Source organism: Spinacia oleracea, chromosome 4 (genome assembly GCF_020520425.1).
Source record: "Spinacia oleracea cultivar Varoflay chromosome 4, BTI_SOV_V1, whole genome shotgun sequence".
Taxonomy (NCBI): Eukaryota; Viridiplantae; Streptophyta; class Magnoliopsida; order Caryophyllales; family Amaranthaceae; genus Spinacia; species Spinacia oleracea.
Window position 1 is genome coordinate 42,551,911 of NC_079490.1, and position 16,036 is coordinate 42,567,946.

The 16,036-nt window shown below is 33.6% G+C and overlaps 1 protein-coding gene across 1 annotated transcript; it reads left to right on the forward strand.

The window, feature by feature from the left end:
- Positions 1-10,889: 10,889 nt before the first annotated feature.
- LOC130472187 (uncharacterized) lies at positions 10,890-12,935 on the forward strand. The gene is made up of 2 exons (XM_056842680.1): positions 10,890-12,082; positions 12,183-12,935. The coding sequence occupies exons 1-2, from the start codon at positions 11,933-11,935 to the stop codon at positions 12,483-12,485; spliced, it is 453 nt and encodes a 150-aa protein (XP_056698658.1). The 5' UTR covers positions 10,890-11,932; the 3' UTR covers positions 12,486-12,935.
- Positions 12,936-16,036: the final 3,101 nt, after the last annotated feature.

The window sequence follows — 16,036 nt, forward strand, 5'->3', positions numbered from 1 at the left end:
AATTAAAAGGGGTGATTAATTTTCGTAATTGTTAATTAATTGCAAATTGCGTTTATTTAATTATACGTACGCAGTTTTTCGGCAGTTTCTTCGTTACTCATCCAAATCGAGTGATTTTTGTGTCAATTCCGCATGTAAAAGGCATTCTAAAATTTTGACAAAAATACTAATTTTCTGCCGAACCCAGAATTCTCAAATTCGAAGCCTAACTATGACTTTTCGGAGGTTTTAGTTTTTCGAATGCAAAATTTCGTAAATTTAAGATGTTAAATTAAATATTTGCGATTCTTGTTGATAAATCTTGAATTTTTGATTGACCTACTGTATATGTTTAACAAGTTTGAATGCCTAGCCTTGTTAATTATGCAATCTAATTTGTAATTATGATTAATTTGTTGAAAATTAGAATAATTTAGAATTAATTTGATTTTCATAATTAATTATAATTTAATTAGATACCTATGATTAAAAACCACCATAAAAATTGTAAATTTATGATAAATTTTAAATTTTTATGACCTAGACTTGAATCCATGTTAATCGGAAATCAATTGAATAATAGATTTTCGATTTTTCGCCCTAAAATTATGAAATTAATATTAATCTATTAATTTGTCATTAATTTTAAATATAAATTTTTTAAATTTTATGCGATTCGTTCATATAACTTGCACGCACAAAGCAATGGACGCTACGTGTTACCCTTAAGGGGTGTTGTATAGTGCGGGCATGCGACGACGAGCAAGGGAGCTCGTCGCCCATGCGGCACGAATGCAATGAGCAAGGGCATGGTGCACGAGCATAAGGCAGCAGCCCTGCCTTGTGTCGTGGGCTACGAGCAATGGACGAATGGGCATGGGCGAAGGCAAGGCACGACAGTCGCGTGTGGGCAGCAAGCGAGCTGCGCCACAACGCGCACTGCCTCGCGCAAGCGCGCGCAGCCTCGCGCGCAGCGAGCGCAAGCTCGCGTGCCACGAGTGCTGCGCCCAGCGTCGATGCCTCGCGCAGCGAGCGCTGGCTCGCACAAGCGAGCGCTGGCTCGCATCAAGCGAGCGCTGGCGAGCGCGCACAGCGAGCGCTGGCGAGCGCGCACAGCGAGCGATGGCGCGCGCGCAGCGAGCACCAGCTCGCGCGATGGCTTGCGAAGGGTAGAAGCAGCAGCTATGCAACGCAGCGCATGGGCTGCGCGCACATGGCCAGCGATGGCTGTGTGCGTGTGGCCCATGGGCGTGCGGTGCGTAGGGTGTTTGCGTTGCGATTAGATCGTTTTGAATGTTTAATTTGAAATTTTCAGTTTACATAATTTTAATTAATTTAAAATTAATAATTTAAATTATTTTCTTTGATTTTAATTTTGAATATTGTAATTATAATAAATTTTATTTATTCTAATTATTTTACTAAAATTAAAATCATAAATTAATTTAAATACGACTGAAATTAAATTAAACTTTTTGGATTCAATTATAAATTTATATGAGCTTTAAATTTTAATTAAATTTGTATGTTTCCGGTTAGACTAGAAATACATTTTATGTTTAAAATTAGTAAAGCATATGAATTTATTGGTTTGAGTGGGAGCCCTTTTTAGTCATAAACTCTTGATTAGGTCTACAAATCCTTAAGGTTAAAACAACTTGATTAGAATTAATAAGGACTGAATAATTGCTAGATTATTGGTGCCCTTGATTAATTGCTGCAAATGTTTACGTGATGCATAATGTGTTTTACTAACCAACTATGTGGGCCATTCATGATAATGAATGGGTGAATGGTATATATTGTATATGTACTGTTTTGCAGGTTATGAAGTGACTAGTATGGCCCAAATAGGATAGAAAATATGGTCTGCGTACCATTAATTTGAATGTAATTGGTCTAAAGTACCAAAGTCGTTTTTCAATTCAAATATGGTCTGCGTACAATCAAATAGTTGTAATTAGTTTTAATTATAGCTTATCCTATTTGAAGAAAATGGTGCCTCCCACGGAGATTTTCAAGACGGACTTTGAAGTTAAAGCTTCAAGATGAAGTCGGGCCATACTAGATCACATTTATCTTATGCATGTTTTAAGTTATTTATTGCCTTTAAATATGTCTTAAAATGCATGAGATCAAAAGCTTGATTATGTTGCATGATTAAGGATTTTAGTTCACTTAAAATCTAACCAACATAGTAAGAGCCTTAAGTTCCAAACTTAAAAATTGAGTTAAAAGGTGCCATGACAAAATATACACTTGCTTGGATATCCTTTACATCAATCTAGTAATAGTTTTCGCTCAGCGAGGTGTTACTTATTGGTCTTAAAGGGGCAAGGTACACAAATAATTGTGAGTACATGTTAGTTTTGGTGAAACTCAACGATATAAGTAAGGAGTCCTTTTATGTCGTGGCAAAATCGATAGGTTTACCTAATAAGTTCTTAGACGTACCTATCAACCAAGAATAGTTTCTAGACTATTAGCAAAAGGCTTTTGCTTACCTAAGATGTTTTAGGATTAAGTCGACAAACTGTGCTTAATTCTTCAATGATTTTAGGATCTTGGAATCATTTTATTCACACCTGCCGGAACAATAAATTCGAATAAAATGCTAATAACTTGTTGAAATTGCATGATTGCTTTAATTTTCAAGTTATTACTCATGATAAATGTTTAGACTTTGCATGCTTCAATGTATTTTTTAGTTATTGTTTATAATTAAATATCTTGCACTGCAGTAAATCCTTTTAGAAAGGTAACAGTAAATTTCCTCGATTGGTAGTGAATCCAAGAACGATTCACGGAAATGAGAGAAAGTGAGCAATTTAAAATGTACGTTTCTTATAGCGACTTTTATGGTTGTTTTCGAACATCAAAGTCGAATGGCAAACCAATTGGTGCTTGTGAATTCAAAATACACTGTAGTTTTGAGATCATAAAGCATTGAGTTTAATACGCTCAGCTTTACCAATGGTTAACAACCTAATATCTTTGTCCATTTAATTCTCGAATGAGTCTAGTCCCTAGACATTCGAATAGATCGATGCTTAGAGAACTTTAGAAGCTTCTGGTAAGATCATCTAGTTGAAACTTAATATTCAACATAAATTAAATGGTAAGAACCTTGTTGGGGTGACATTGGACATGTCTAACAAAGTATAAAAGTCAACACTAAAGAATTCAATTCTTAAGACTATAAGAAAGGGTACAAGAAATAGGAAAACGAGGAACAAATGAAAGGAATTTACGATTCCGTTTCTACCTATAAGTTTATGTTTAAAGAGAAGTGACCTAGCAATCAAACTTTCTTGGTATCATATACCGCTTGAGGTTCTTACTTCGGTAATAACTCAAACAATGGAAGCTAGGATACACTAATGACCTACAAGTGGGAAATGAAGCATGGCATTGCTACATTAATTGTAGGGTCATCTAAGTTTGTTTTAAGTCCTTTCAAAGGCTAGAACTTAATGGCTATTTTGTTCCATAATCAGCATACCTAAATTTCTGCTTCAAACACAGAAAGACTCACATTCAAGAAAAACAAAAACAATGTTTGTTTGTTTATTTGAATGAAATGGTCAATTACAGGTTGAGTCAATATGCTTGATTAAAACAAACAACTCTTTAAAGAACTTTACTAGGTTCAAATCAACCCCTTGATTTGAGTTCCACTAATCTTTGGCATTGTTGCTTAGACCATATCAACAAGTTAACATTCATAAGCTCTATTTTGATGGACTTTTGAAAGTTGATTGATTTCTAGATCATTTTAAGACAACTAGTCTTACTTGTTGAAAGTAACAAAAGATATGAACTATTGTTAGAACGCCTAGACAATAGAGTTCAAAGCTAAAGAAAGATTTTATGACTTTATTATTTCACATGGATTTGAGTGAATATAGGTTTATTTACTCAAATGTGATATAAGTTGAATCTGTTTGGCTAGTTCAAAGATTCAGAAGTATAAAATCCACTTGGCAAGAAATTATAAAGATCTAGGTTAGATCATGTTGATGATTACTTGAGACCAAATATGATCATCAATGATTGTGTGTTGTAATTTCATAATCTAGGTCCATAAGATATGGCATATCTTAGTTGGAATAATCGAAGTCAATTAGTACTTGATTCGATTAATGATGAATCATAAAGACTTTTCCTATAATTTCTAAAACAAAATGCTCAACTACCACCAAACTAAACCAAATTCGTCAAAGCTTTTGAAAAGTAATTTCAGAATAACTTTTCATAAAATATATCTAGAGAGTTGCAAAACTCAGTGGGAGCTTAGTGTTTGTCATTCGACAAACTAAGGCCCAAGTATAGATATATGTTTCATTGTGATTTATTCAAATGAGACACAAGGGTATTGTTTCTACCACGAATTTTTGAGAACATAATGTTTGTTTGCTCGAAATAATGTCCTTTTGGAGATTCGTTTCCAAAATGACAAGTGGGAGAAAATAGACCTCGAAAGTCTTCGAGGCGAACAACAAACATAAACGGACATTCCGGAGGCTTTTCGAATTGCTTCAGAAAATCCGAACTTATTCTTTAAGGACTTTAGAAGTGGCTTTAAAGAATAGACATCTCTTAGAAGACTTTACAAGTGCTTCAAAGAGAATAGAATATTCAAAGGACTCTCAAAGTGCCTGTTGATATTCTATTGTTTGATGTTCTATACCCAAAGTAGGCATAGAGTTCAAGTCACTGGAACTATGATATTCTTCTATTGGATAGTGAAGAAACATGGAGTTCAGGTCACTGAAACTATGCAATTCTTCTATTAGATAGTGAAGAAACCTACAACTTGCAGTCAAACTATTATCATGTAGATTAATGAGTTTGTGACTTGTAAGAAAGCTATGACGAAACCTAGATTCCCTAAAATGGTTAGAGGCCATATATAGACTCAAATGTTTTAAATGGTTAGAGGCCATAAAACATACTCAATGTTTTGATGACAAAATTGAAATTTTGTTGATTTGCAAGAATAGGTTCACACCTATTGGTTGCAAGTTTGTTTTAAGGATAAAAACCATCAAACATGAAATTGTGTTCACACACAAAGCGATATTAGTTGCTAAAGGTTACAAGCAAATTCATGGTGTGAATTGTGTTGAAATCTCATGCATAATCGTAATGCTCAAGTCTATAATTCAAGCAATGATTGCATATTGGTACATATAGCAATTGGATGACAAAACGTATTCCTCAATCAAATGTTGGAATAAACTATGTACATGGTATGTCATAGGATTTGTGGATCCAAATAAATGCTTGAAAGAAAAAGCTAGCTTATAAAATCTAAGTACAGATTTAAGCAAGCAATTGGGGATTGGAATTATATTTTAATGAAGCTAATAAGTATTTTAGTTTCATAAAATATAGATGATTCTTATAGATATATAAGAAGTTTAGTGGGAGTACATAAAACTTAATTGGTCCTATGTGTATCACACACATATCTCTCTATTGTGAAATAACATTCAAATGCTAAATACTTAGATTTGAGATTATTCATCAATGATGGACCAAGGCGAAACTTAGTACATACTGGGTACTAAGATCTATTTACAAAGATCTTATAATATTGTTTTGGATTAAGTAATGGCATTTACTAAATCAAACACGAAATACTCCATTGGAGATATTCGACCCATGTGAATAAATCTAAGTAAAAGAATGTTTGAACTATGTATAAGCATTTACTAAGTTAAAACATCAAAGGATCTAAGTGAGATTCTTAACCTATATTATATGTCAAAGAATTTAGCTGGATTCAGTATCTACTGAAATTGAATGAGCTAAAGTTACATGAATAGAATTCAATTGGGAATTATTCTGCAAAAGAATTTATCATGTATGATATAATATGAGGATCGCCAAAAACGTATCGTATGACTTTAGGCATGATGAACATATACCAATCTCTATTGATCTAAGTAAAGATCAACTAGATTGAGATCAAGAACACTTATGGTACTTGAAAAGGTACATAGGAATAGTTCTTGATTCAAGGAAATAAAGATATGCTAAATATTGATGCTACACGCATAAACACTGGCAAAGGATCAAGCAAGACCCTTTGGAGTTAACCATTGACAAGGACGAGTTAAAGAGCATCGTGTTTCGAAATGGCAACATGGATTGGAGACCATGAGTTGTTGCGTGGGAAATTAAAATATTAATTTCTATGTTCTAAGATACAGCTGGAAAGTCTTCCACATGTCTGTGAACTGCTTGGATAAGTAAATCCAAACAAAGCATCACTAGCAACCTAAACAGTTGAAGTAAAAGTACTTATTGCCTAAGAAGCAATAAAACAGGGTTGTTTATGTTAAGGAGTTCTTCACTGAACTTGGGAAGATCACCTATCTGCTGGCTTGATGGTTCTTCATTGAAAAATGCGTAGAACCACTCTTGAAGCAAGAAAAAGGTATGCTAACTTGATGGTTCTTCATTAAGAAATGCGTAGAACCACCATTGTAGCGAGAAAGACTAGATCACAAAATAAACATACTCAAAAGATCTTATCATCCTATCTCGAATATCATTCGATGAAAAAGATATTAAGATTGGAAAAGCATGATAACTAAACCTATGCAGCAAGTGAGAAAGCAACACTCACATTGTAGCACTGGAAATCAAGCATAGCTTTGAATTCCATGAAATGTTTTAAAGATGGGTTCGAGGCCCATGATTGTAAAACATTGGGGTTGAACATTTATCATATATGAAATGAATTTTCATATTCCATTTAATCTTGGTTTAGTATTAAATGATGAGTCCCTTCAATTTGACGATATATTCAAGATAGACTGTCAGGACCAGTCCTGTGACTAAGAAATGTCTATCAAGTGAACTTGAATGTCAAAGGTTGAAAATGGTCCCTAGTCGGAGTTTCTATAAAATTGGACGCATAGAAAACGTTAGACGATTAGAATGCAAGATGACTAGTATTTCTGTTTCTTGAACTATGTGGACATGGCAATGTCATAATCATTTGCATAGATACTTACTTTGGGAAGACTAGTATCGGACAAGACCTATGAAACTTTACTGTAAGAGATGAAAATCTGTCATAAGTAAATTTCATTAAAATTATTAGACACTAAATCCTCAATACCTGAGTGATTTGAGATTACTTGTTTGAGAACTGGTTACTTTGACGTTGACCAACCGTCGCACCGTAAAAGGAGGCTATAAAGGCAACACTCAGGTAATCACCTATCAAACGAAGTCTAATCTCAAGATCGCAAGATTGGGATTGTCCTCCCATAAATCGGGATGAGATGCTTAAAAGTTGTACAAGGCCACTCGGAGAGCTAGAAACTGTGAAATGCATGGCCGTGCTCGGATGAATCATAGGCTATGATTATCTGTTTATTTGATCAGTTGAACTCTGAAACCGAGGAACACCTCTGGACATAATAAGGATGACAACTCTTACCTTATGTTCAAGAGCAAGCATCGAGCGACAAAGGAATTAGGAAATGCACACTTGTCCCTAAGGACAAGTGGGAGACTGAAGGAAATAATGCCCTTGGTCCAAGTATGCATTCAATGATAAGTCTAATAAATGCGGTTCAGTATTAATTAACAAGTTAATAATTCAGTGAGATCAAGTGAGCTGAATGCCTAGCTAGAGGCCGCTTCAGTTCAAGTGGAATTAATGATATTAATCCACAGCTTACTCTTGACTGAACCCGTAGGGTCACACAAATAGTACGTAAACGGATCAAGTATTTAATGGCATTAAATACTCCATCTATGGATATTCGGAATAGACGGATCTTGGTTTCAGTGGGAGCTGAGATCGTCACAGGCAAGAAATGAATACTCCGGAAACGATGATATTGCCGGAAACGGAAATATGGATCGTATCGGAAATATAAATATTATCCAAGTCGTAGATGTTACCGGAAACGGAAACATGGTACATATCGGGAAATATTATCGGAAATAGAAATATTGCCGGAATCGGAAATATTGCCGGAAACGGAAATATTGTCTGAATCGGAAATATTATCGGAATCGGAAAATAATTCCGGAAACGGAAATATTAAATATTTGTTCGAAACGGAAATTAATTCCGGAATCGGAAATGTTAAATATTGTTCGTATCGGAAATGAATTCCGGAATCGGAAAATTAATCGAAAGCGCGTCGTACGAATTAGCATCGGACGAGCTTGCTAGACGAAGGCCCAACACGAAGCCAGGCCCACGTCCAGCAAGGGAAACGCGCGCCACAACACGCCAGCCCAAGGCTGCGCCAGGCCCACCGCAAGGCAGGCCCAGCGCGCGCCCAAGGCTGCGGCAGTCGTGGGCTGCGATGCTCGGGCTGTGCGCGCGCGCGCATGGCGCCCCTCGTGGGCTGCTATGCGTGCGTGGGTGTTTGTGTTCACATACGAAACCTAAAACGTACAGGATTCGTTTAATGATTAAATTCCTAATTCTATTTGATAAATTAATTAAATAAGAGTTTCATTAGGATTCTAATTTAATTAATTCGTATCCTAATAGGATTCCAATTCTCTTTCCATACCCCTATAAATATGTGGCCTGGGTTCACAATTTACAACGAGTTTTCAAGTATTCAAAGTGAGTTTTTGAGAGAAAAATTCAGTCACATTCCTTGCTCAAAAGTGCCGAAATTTTTAGTACCTTAAGGGCGATTCTAGTTGGTCAATCTTAAGGCGGATCCGGACGTGCTGTGGACTATCTACGGAGGAACGACACTTGGAGTCCTAAAGACTTGTTCTTTTTGGTTCGGGCGCAGCTAGGGAAGGCACGCAACAAAGAGTATGCATCTAAACTATGCTATATGATTATGTGTAAATAATATGTATTCCTGGCTAAATGGTTTTTCCGCATGATTTATGAATTGTCATATGTATCATAACCTAACAATTAGGATTAGGATTTAATCAATGCACGAATTCCGATAGGATTAGGATTCGTTACGGACACGAGCGTCGTATGGCCACGAGCATCGCACCACCCGCGCAGGCCTTGCGGCCCACACGAGCAGTCGCTGCTCGCAGCCCACGAGCACGCTCAGCGCGCGCGCGCCAAAGGCCTTGCTGGGCCTGGCCTTGCGCTGGGCCTGGCGAGGCTGTGGCAGCTCCGTGTTTGGGCGCTCGGCTTGCTGGGCGCGGGCCTGGCTTCGTGTTGGGCCTTCGTCTAGCAAGCCTCGTCCGATGCTAATTCGTACGATGCGCTTCCGATTAAATTCCTGGTTCCGGAATTCATTTCCGATACGAACAATATTTAATATTTCCGATTCCGGAATTAATTTCCGTTTCGAACAAATATTTAATATTTTCGTTTCCGGAATTATTTTCCGATTCCGATAATATTTCCGATTCTGACAATATTTCCGTTTCCGGCAATATTTCCGATTCCGGTAATATTTCCATTTCCAATAATATTTTCCGATACGTACCATGTTTCCATTTCCGGTAACATCTACGACTTGGACAATATTTATATTTCCGATACGATCCATATTTCCGTTTCCGGCAATATCATCGTTTCCGGAGTATTCATTTCTTGCTTGTGACGATCTCAGCTCCCACTAAAACCAAGATCCGTCGATTCTGAATATCCATAGATGGAGTATTTAATGCCATTAAATACTTGATCCGTTTACGTGCTATTTGTGTGACCCTACGGGTTCAGTCAAGAGTAAGCTGTGGATTAATATCATTAATTCCACTTGAACTGAAGTGGCCTCTAGCTAGGCATTCAGCTCACTTGATCTCACTGAATTATTAACTTGTTAATTAACACTGAACCGCATTTATTAGACTTAATATTATATGCATACTTGGACCAAGGGCACTATTTCCTTCACTAATATCATAGGAGTTTATTTTCTAAGTCGTTTCTCTTTAACACAAAATTTTAGGTAGAAATTGAATCTTGAATTCATTTCTTTTGTTCCCCTTTCCTATCCTTCCTAGCACGTTTTCTTATAGTCTTAAAGATTTTACTCTTTGCTTGATCTTCTTACTTTGTTATGCTTACAAAGTCCCTTTCTTTTATTCACTTTGAATGACAACATCCAATGAATCTAGTTCATTTATTGAATCAAAAGAAAATTGGTTGTTAACCATTGGTTATACATGAGTCTTTAACTCAATACTTCATTACTACAAACTACCCAGTATTCTGAATATATGAGGTCCAACTGGTCTACGATTCAAATTTTAGTTTTAAAACAACCATGAAGATCACTGTAAGAAAATAGCATTCAAGATACGCTCTCACTCTCCTTTTCTTTGAGAATCGCTCTCAAAATTAGTTACCAATCGATCGAGGAAATATCGCAGTTCTATTGTCCAAACGCAATAAGGTTGAATATTTACGATTCTACAGAATGAACTAGCAAAGAAAACATTTATCATACTTTAATAACTTGAAATAAAAGCATTCATGCAATCATCAAAGCTATTAAACATTTCATTCATGCAAAAGCAAAATATGGTCCAAAATGAATGAAACGATTCCAAGATCCTAAAAGTCCTAAATCCGCGGCTTTGGCATGTCTTAAGTATTTTAAGATTCTAGGTAAGCAAAACCTATTGCTAGTAATCTCCAAATTACTCTTGGTTAATAAATTAATACCATCATTTATCCCATTCCTAGAACATAATCTCATTGTTGTTTGAGTTGAAACCATAATCAACGTGCTCCTTTGGGACGCCTTACCATCTAAGTCAACTAATATAGCACATCGCTTTGGCGTAAACCTACTATGTTAGATCCTTAGATTTTTGTAAGTGCTTGATTTGGAACGCAATTTTCGAACTCAATATTACTTTGCACCTAGTTGTTTCTATGTTGGTTCGATTATTTAGTGAACTAGATCTAATCGAGTCATACAAACAATGTATTCATGCAAAATATACATTCGTCATTCAATATAAAAAAGCATAAATAAACTTGGTGAACTAGAATGGCCCAAAACTCTTGTCTTGAAGCATCCAATCTTCTTCACCGTCTTGTTAGCTTGGCATCGTCTTGAATCTTCATTCAATGCTAACTTAAAGTTCTAAACTAGAAATACTTGAAATAATAAAAATTACCTCAAAATTTCAATGGTACGCAGACCATATTTAAAACTTTACATTCAAAGATAAAACGGTTAGCAGACCGTATTTAACTATACTAAATTGGCCATACTAGTCACTTGGAGTACATGGATTCCATAAAATATATATATTCTATGCATTCACCCATCTATAATTATACTAAAAGAGAGGCCACTAAAACCAAAACTGCCACGTGGCGCTCTCACATTAAAAAAATTCCCGCCCATTTCCCTTCCTTTAATTAAATTAAATTTATTATGTAATTAATTAATCTTAAAATACACTTAATCAGATTTAATTATTAAAATATCCTTACTATACGTTGAAGATTTGTTCATATTGAAAGAATTTACTATACGTTAATTAACTATATTGCATATCAAAGATTTTATGTTTACAAATTTGTACGTATAATTGGCCTTGATTATATCAGGAAGGTTTTAAAAGATTCCTTTCCCTAATGCGTAGGGATATATTCCTCAAAGATTTGTTCAATTTCCCTAATTACGGATACCGAAACATTAACAAAAGTATACGTATTAGCAAAAGTATACTAAATCATTTCTTTCCATAATTCTTAGGTATAGATTCTTAAATGATTTGTGCAATACTAAACATTTGCCGTGCAATATGTATACTAAATAATTCCTTTCCCTAATTCTACAGTATATATTCTCCTCAAAGATTTGTGTAAAAACTAAACACTTGTCGTGCAATAATTATAGATTGACATATATAAGTACGTTTTATACCGTATATATCAATAGTCCATCAGTATACAAGTCATCAAAGACACAATATAACCATACATTCAAAAATTATCAAATACATAATTAATAGGTTATAGATGGCTCATTCAATAACTATGCTCAGTGATATAACTCCGCTTAAGGAGAACTGGAAAATAAAGGTTAGAATTATACAGCTTTGGGAAAAACCAGATTACTACAAAAAAACTGAAATTAAGGCTATTGAAATGGTCTTGATTGATGAAAAGGTATTTTTAATTATTTCGTATATGACAAAGTATCTTTGTTGTAGGTTTTTCATGTTGTTTATTATCATTCTCATAATTTATTTTTATTTTTTTGTCACAGGGGTCTAAAATTCAAGCCATCATAAAAAAATTTCTCATGGATAAATTTAAAAATCTTATGAAAGAAGGATCTTCGCGAATTATTGCTAATTTTGGAGTAGAATTAAATTTGGGAAAACATAGGCCAACTATCCATACCTACAGAATTAATTTCTTTTACAAGACTATAGTTAAGGAATGTGGAGATGATAAACTCCCCTTATATGGTTTGGAACTTTTCTCTTTTGACAAAATACTTCAGAATGAAATTGATTATGCGATTTTAGTTGGTGTGATTTTCGGCTTATTTATTTTGCATATATAGTTCATTCGGTTTAATTATTTAATAGTCACATTTATATGTTTACAGATGTAATTGGAGAAGTAACCGGCATTGGTGCTATCGTAGATAAATCAACAACCAACACCCCAAACTGATTTTTGCCACTTGAAATTGAAGATACGAAGTAAAGAATTTAATTTAGCTAATTTTTCAAATTAATAATTTTATATTATACGTATATTTTTATATGACATACTTTAATCTTTTCTTTTCTTTGGTAGCAATAACACATTAAAATGTGAATTGTGGGGAAAATATGCTCAACATATGGTTTCCTATAAACAAAATGAAAGTCATAATGGACGCATTATCGTTGTTATTCAATTTGCTCAAATCAAGGTTTTCAAAGGTAATAAAAGTTATAGCGGAGTACACTATATTTATTAACCATACTTCATATTATAATTATGTCGTGTTTATATTACAATAATGTATTTGATGTAGGTGAAGTATCAATTTCAAATTCGCTTTTTGCAACTAAAATACTGGTCAATGAAGACATACCCGAAATGAATGAGTTCAGGAAAAAGTATTTTTTAGGACATAAACATATTCTTAAGAGTGTTATAAACATATTTTAACGCATACTGAATTGTTATTTTTTATGTTTATAGTATTGCGGATGGGGATTGTCAATCATCAAGACTAACTCACTTGTCAAGTCAAAGTTCACATTCCATATCTGATGAGTTCTTAGTATTGTCCGAACGTATACGGTTAGATGAGATATACGAAAAAATAAGGTAATGATAGTGATACCCGTATCAGATTCCTACAAAAATTAGTGATTGATAAATATCAATAATACTATATTACCATATTGAGAATATACCATCGTCAAAAAACTTTTGCAGGAATGTTATTGCGTGGTACTTGCGTACATTATTTCTATAGAAAATGAAACCAAATGGTATTATAATTCATGAAAACTTTGTAACAAGAAAGTTGACTATGAAGGAGGTGGAAGATTTTGGTGCTCAAAGTGTGATTCACATGTTAAATCTGCACCACCAAGGTATCTTTTTAATAGCAAAAATTATTGTGTAATTATTTTTGTACGAGTTACAAGTTATTTTATTATTTAACAAATAACGATTGATGTTTATCAGGTACAAGGTCACTGTAACAGTGGAAGATGACAATGGATTTGCAACCTTTATCATTTTTTATCGAGAGATTTTTAAATTACTTCAAATATCAGCAGTGGATTTAAAGAATAAGTCGTACAAGGTAATTTAGTTACCTATTTTAAAATAAGATATGTTTTGGTTAAGATAGTGTTTTATTTTGGTAGCATTTTAATTATCTTATACGTTTAAATAAATTACTATTCAAGTACCAATTCACCATCATATTTTACTAACATATGCTTACATTGTATATTTGTTTTTAGGATGATAAAAGTGATTCAATTCCCGAAGAACTCAATATGCTCTTAAATAAGAGATTTTTGTTTAAAATTCAAATTTCTAAGTACAATCTTGAACAAAACTGGGAAAAATACATTGTGCTTAAAATTAGTGACGATGAGCAATTGATCAACCAATTTATGGATGCCAATCCTAATGTGGAGGTAATTTCTACAACTAACAAAATCTTAATATATTTTTATAGATTTGATTTTAATATACCTATGTTTTGCCAGGAACATGATGTGGAGGTTGTATCTTCAAATGAATCAATTAAAACTCCACCGAAGACGGAAACTATAAGTTAAAAAAGTTATGGAATTCTTTTACTACACTAAATCGGAAATATTTGAAATAAATTGTGACCTTTTATACATAAATTGTTGTAGGACCTTTCCTCAAGTATAGTTATAGATGAAGCCTCAGAAGGAAACTTTATTACTCCGTCAAAAAGAGCTATTGAGGATGCAATAACTTGTGGGATCGATGAAGGAACAAGTTCGGCGCAACACTCCACCAACAAAAGGAAGGCTGTGATAAAAATTGAAAAGGAAGACAAAGGCAACAAAGAGTAGAAGATTATTAAGCCGTATTATTAATGGGGCTAAACTAAACAGTGTTTACCTCGATCGTTGTTTTGACAACATTGGTTTTTTTTAATATATAGTTTGGATTTTAGGAGTTTTTTATTTATTTATTGTCAATTTTGAACGGATTGGATTTTGAGATTTTATGTTTTTATTAATTATACACTTGCTATGGTATAAGATTTGAAGGCGTTAGTTTATTTTTATTTGGTATCTAAGATCTCAAGATTAAGTACAATCGTATTTTTCCTTGCAAAACTCAGAACTCCGCTATAAGTTAATAGCGTACATGTATTTAGTAACCCTTTTATGGTAATTAGATTTATTATGAATGCGTCAATGTAGTAATGGGTTAATGAAAAGTTGTAAAATATACAATGTAAAGCATACGAAAATGCAAAATGAAAATTAGAAGTTCCTTGTCAGTGGCAAATGTACGCTTTTTATGCACGACACATTTGAGATTTCCAAAATCCCAAATGTGCCATGCACGACGTTCTACTTAGTATTGTAGCCATGCACGACTTTAATTGTGATTTTTATTGGTCATTTTTTTTACAGCAAATTTATTATGAAAAGTCGTGCAAAGCACATTTATTACCATATTGAGAATATACGACAAATTACAAATTTGCAGAAATTTAGGTTGTATACTATAGTTTGCATTTTAGGTTATATACCGAAGATTACCATAGTGATCATTTTAAGTTATATACATCATATTACATATTTATGAGACTATAACAATATTAAGAATATAAACTTATTACGGCATTTTACAAATTTTGATAATACACTAATGGACTATTCAAATTAAATATTCGTATGCGTAGTATACGCGAATTATATACTTATTACGGCATTTTACAAATTTGTAGAATATACTAATAAACTATTCAAATGAAATATTCGTATACGTAGTATATGCGAATTATAACGTATTAGCAATAAAGAAGAAGAAACTAGAATCATATATATTCTCAATATTAAATGAACTGTATATGCAAATTAGTATATACTCTCGATATTAAATTAATTATATATGTGAATATATACGTTTACTTTCACTATATACGAATTTTAGAGTAGTTTAATTTGGTTCACATATATACACAATATGGTTAATGTTGCCTAATACAAAATTTGTGAATGTACTGATATCTTGACAAACTAAATATCCTTAATTCCTTATATATGAGAATTAGCATATATAAGACTATTGATGCGTGCAATTTCAGAATATTTAGGAAACATGTTCATTAAATCTTCAAAAAGATCTAAGGTGATAGGATGCCATAGGTTATTTGACTTTTATGGTATATTTATATTTGGTTATAATTTGAGTTAGGAAATAATATCTCTATTCATAACAGCTGGCAGCATGTTTGGGTAAAAATCAATCGAAAACGGTCCTACAAAATTACACTTTTAAAACCTTCCTGATATGATCAAGGCCAATTATACGTACAAATTACACTTTTAAAACCTTCATGATATGATCAAGGCCATTCATAAAGGCACAATGCTCTAATATGAT

Coding starts and splice junctions, on each gene's coding strand:
- LOC130472187 (XM_056842680.1), top strand. CDS start 11,933: ATGGCTCATTCAATAACTATGCTCAGTGATATAACTCCGCTTAAGGAG. Junction 12,083..12,182: donor TGGTCTTGATTGATGAAAAG/GTATTTTTAATT, acceptor TTTTTGTCACAG/GGGTCTAAAATTCAAGCCAT.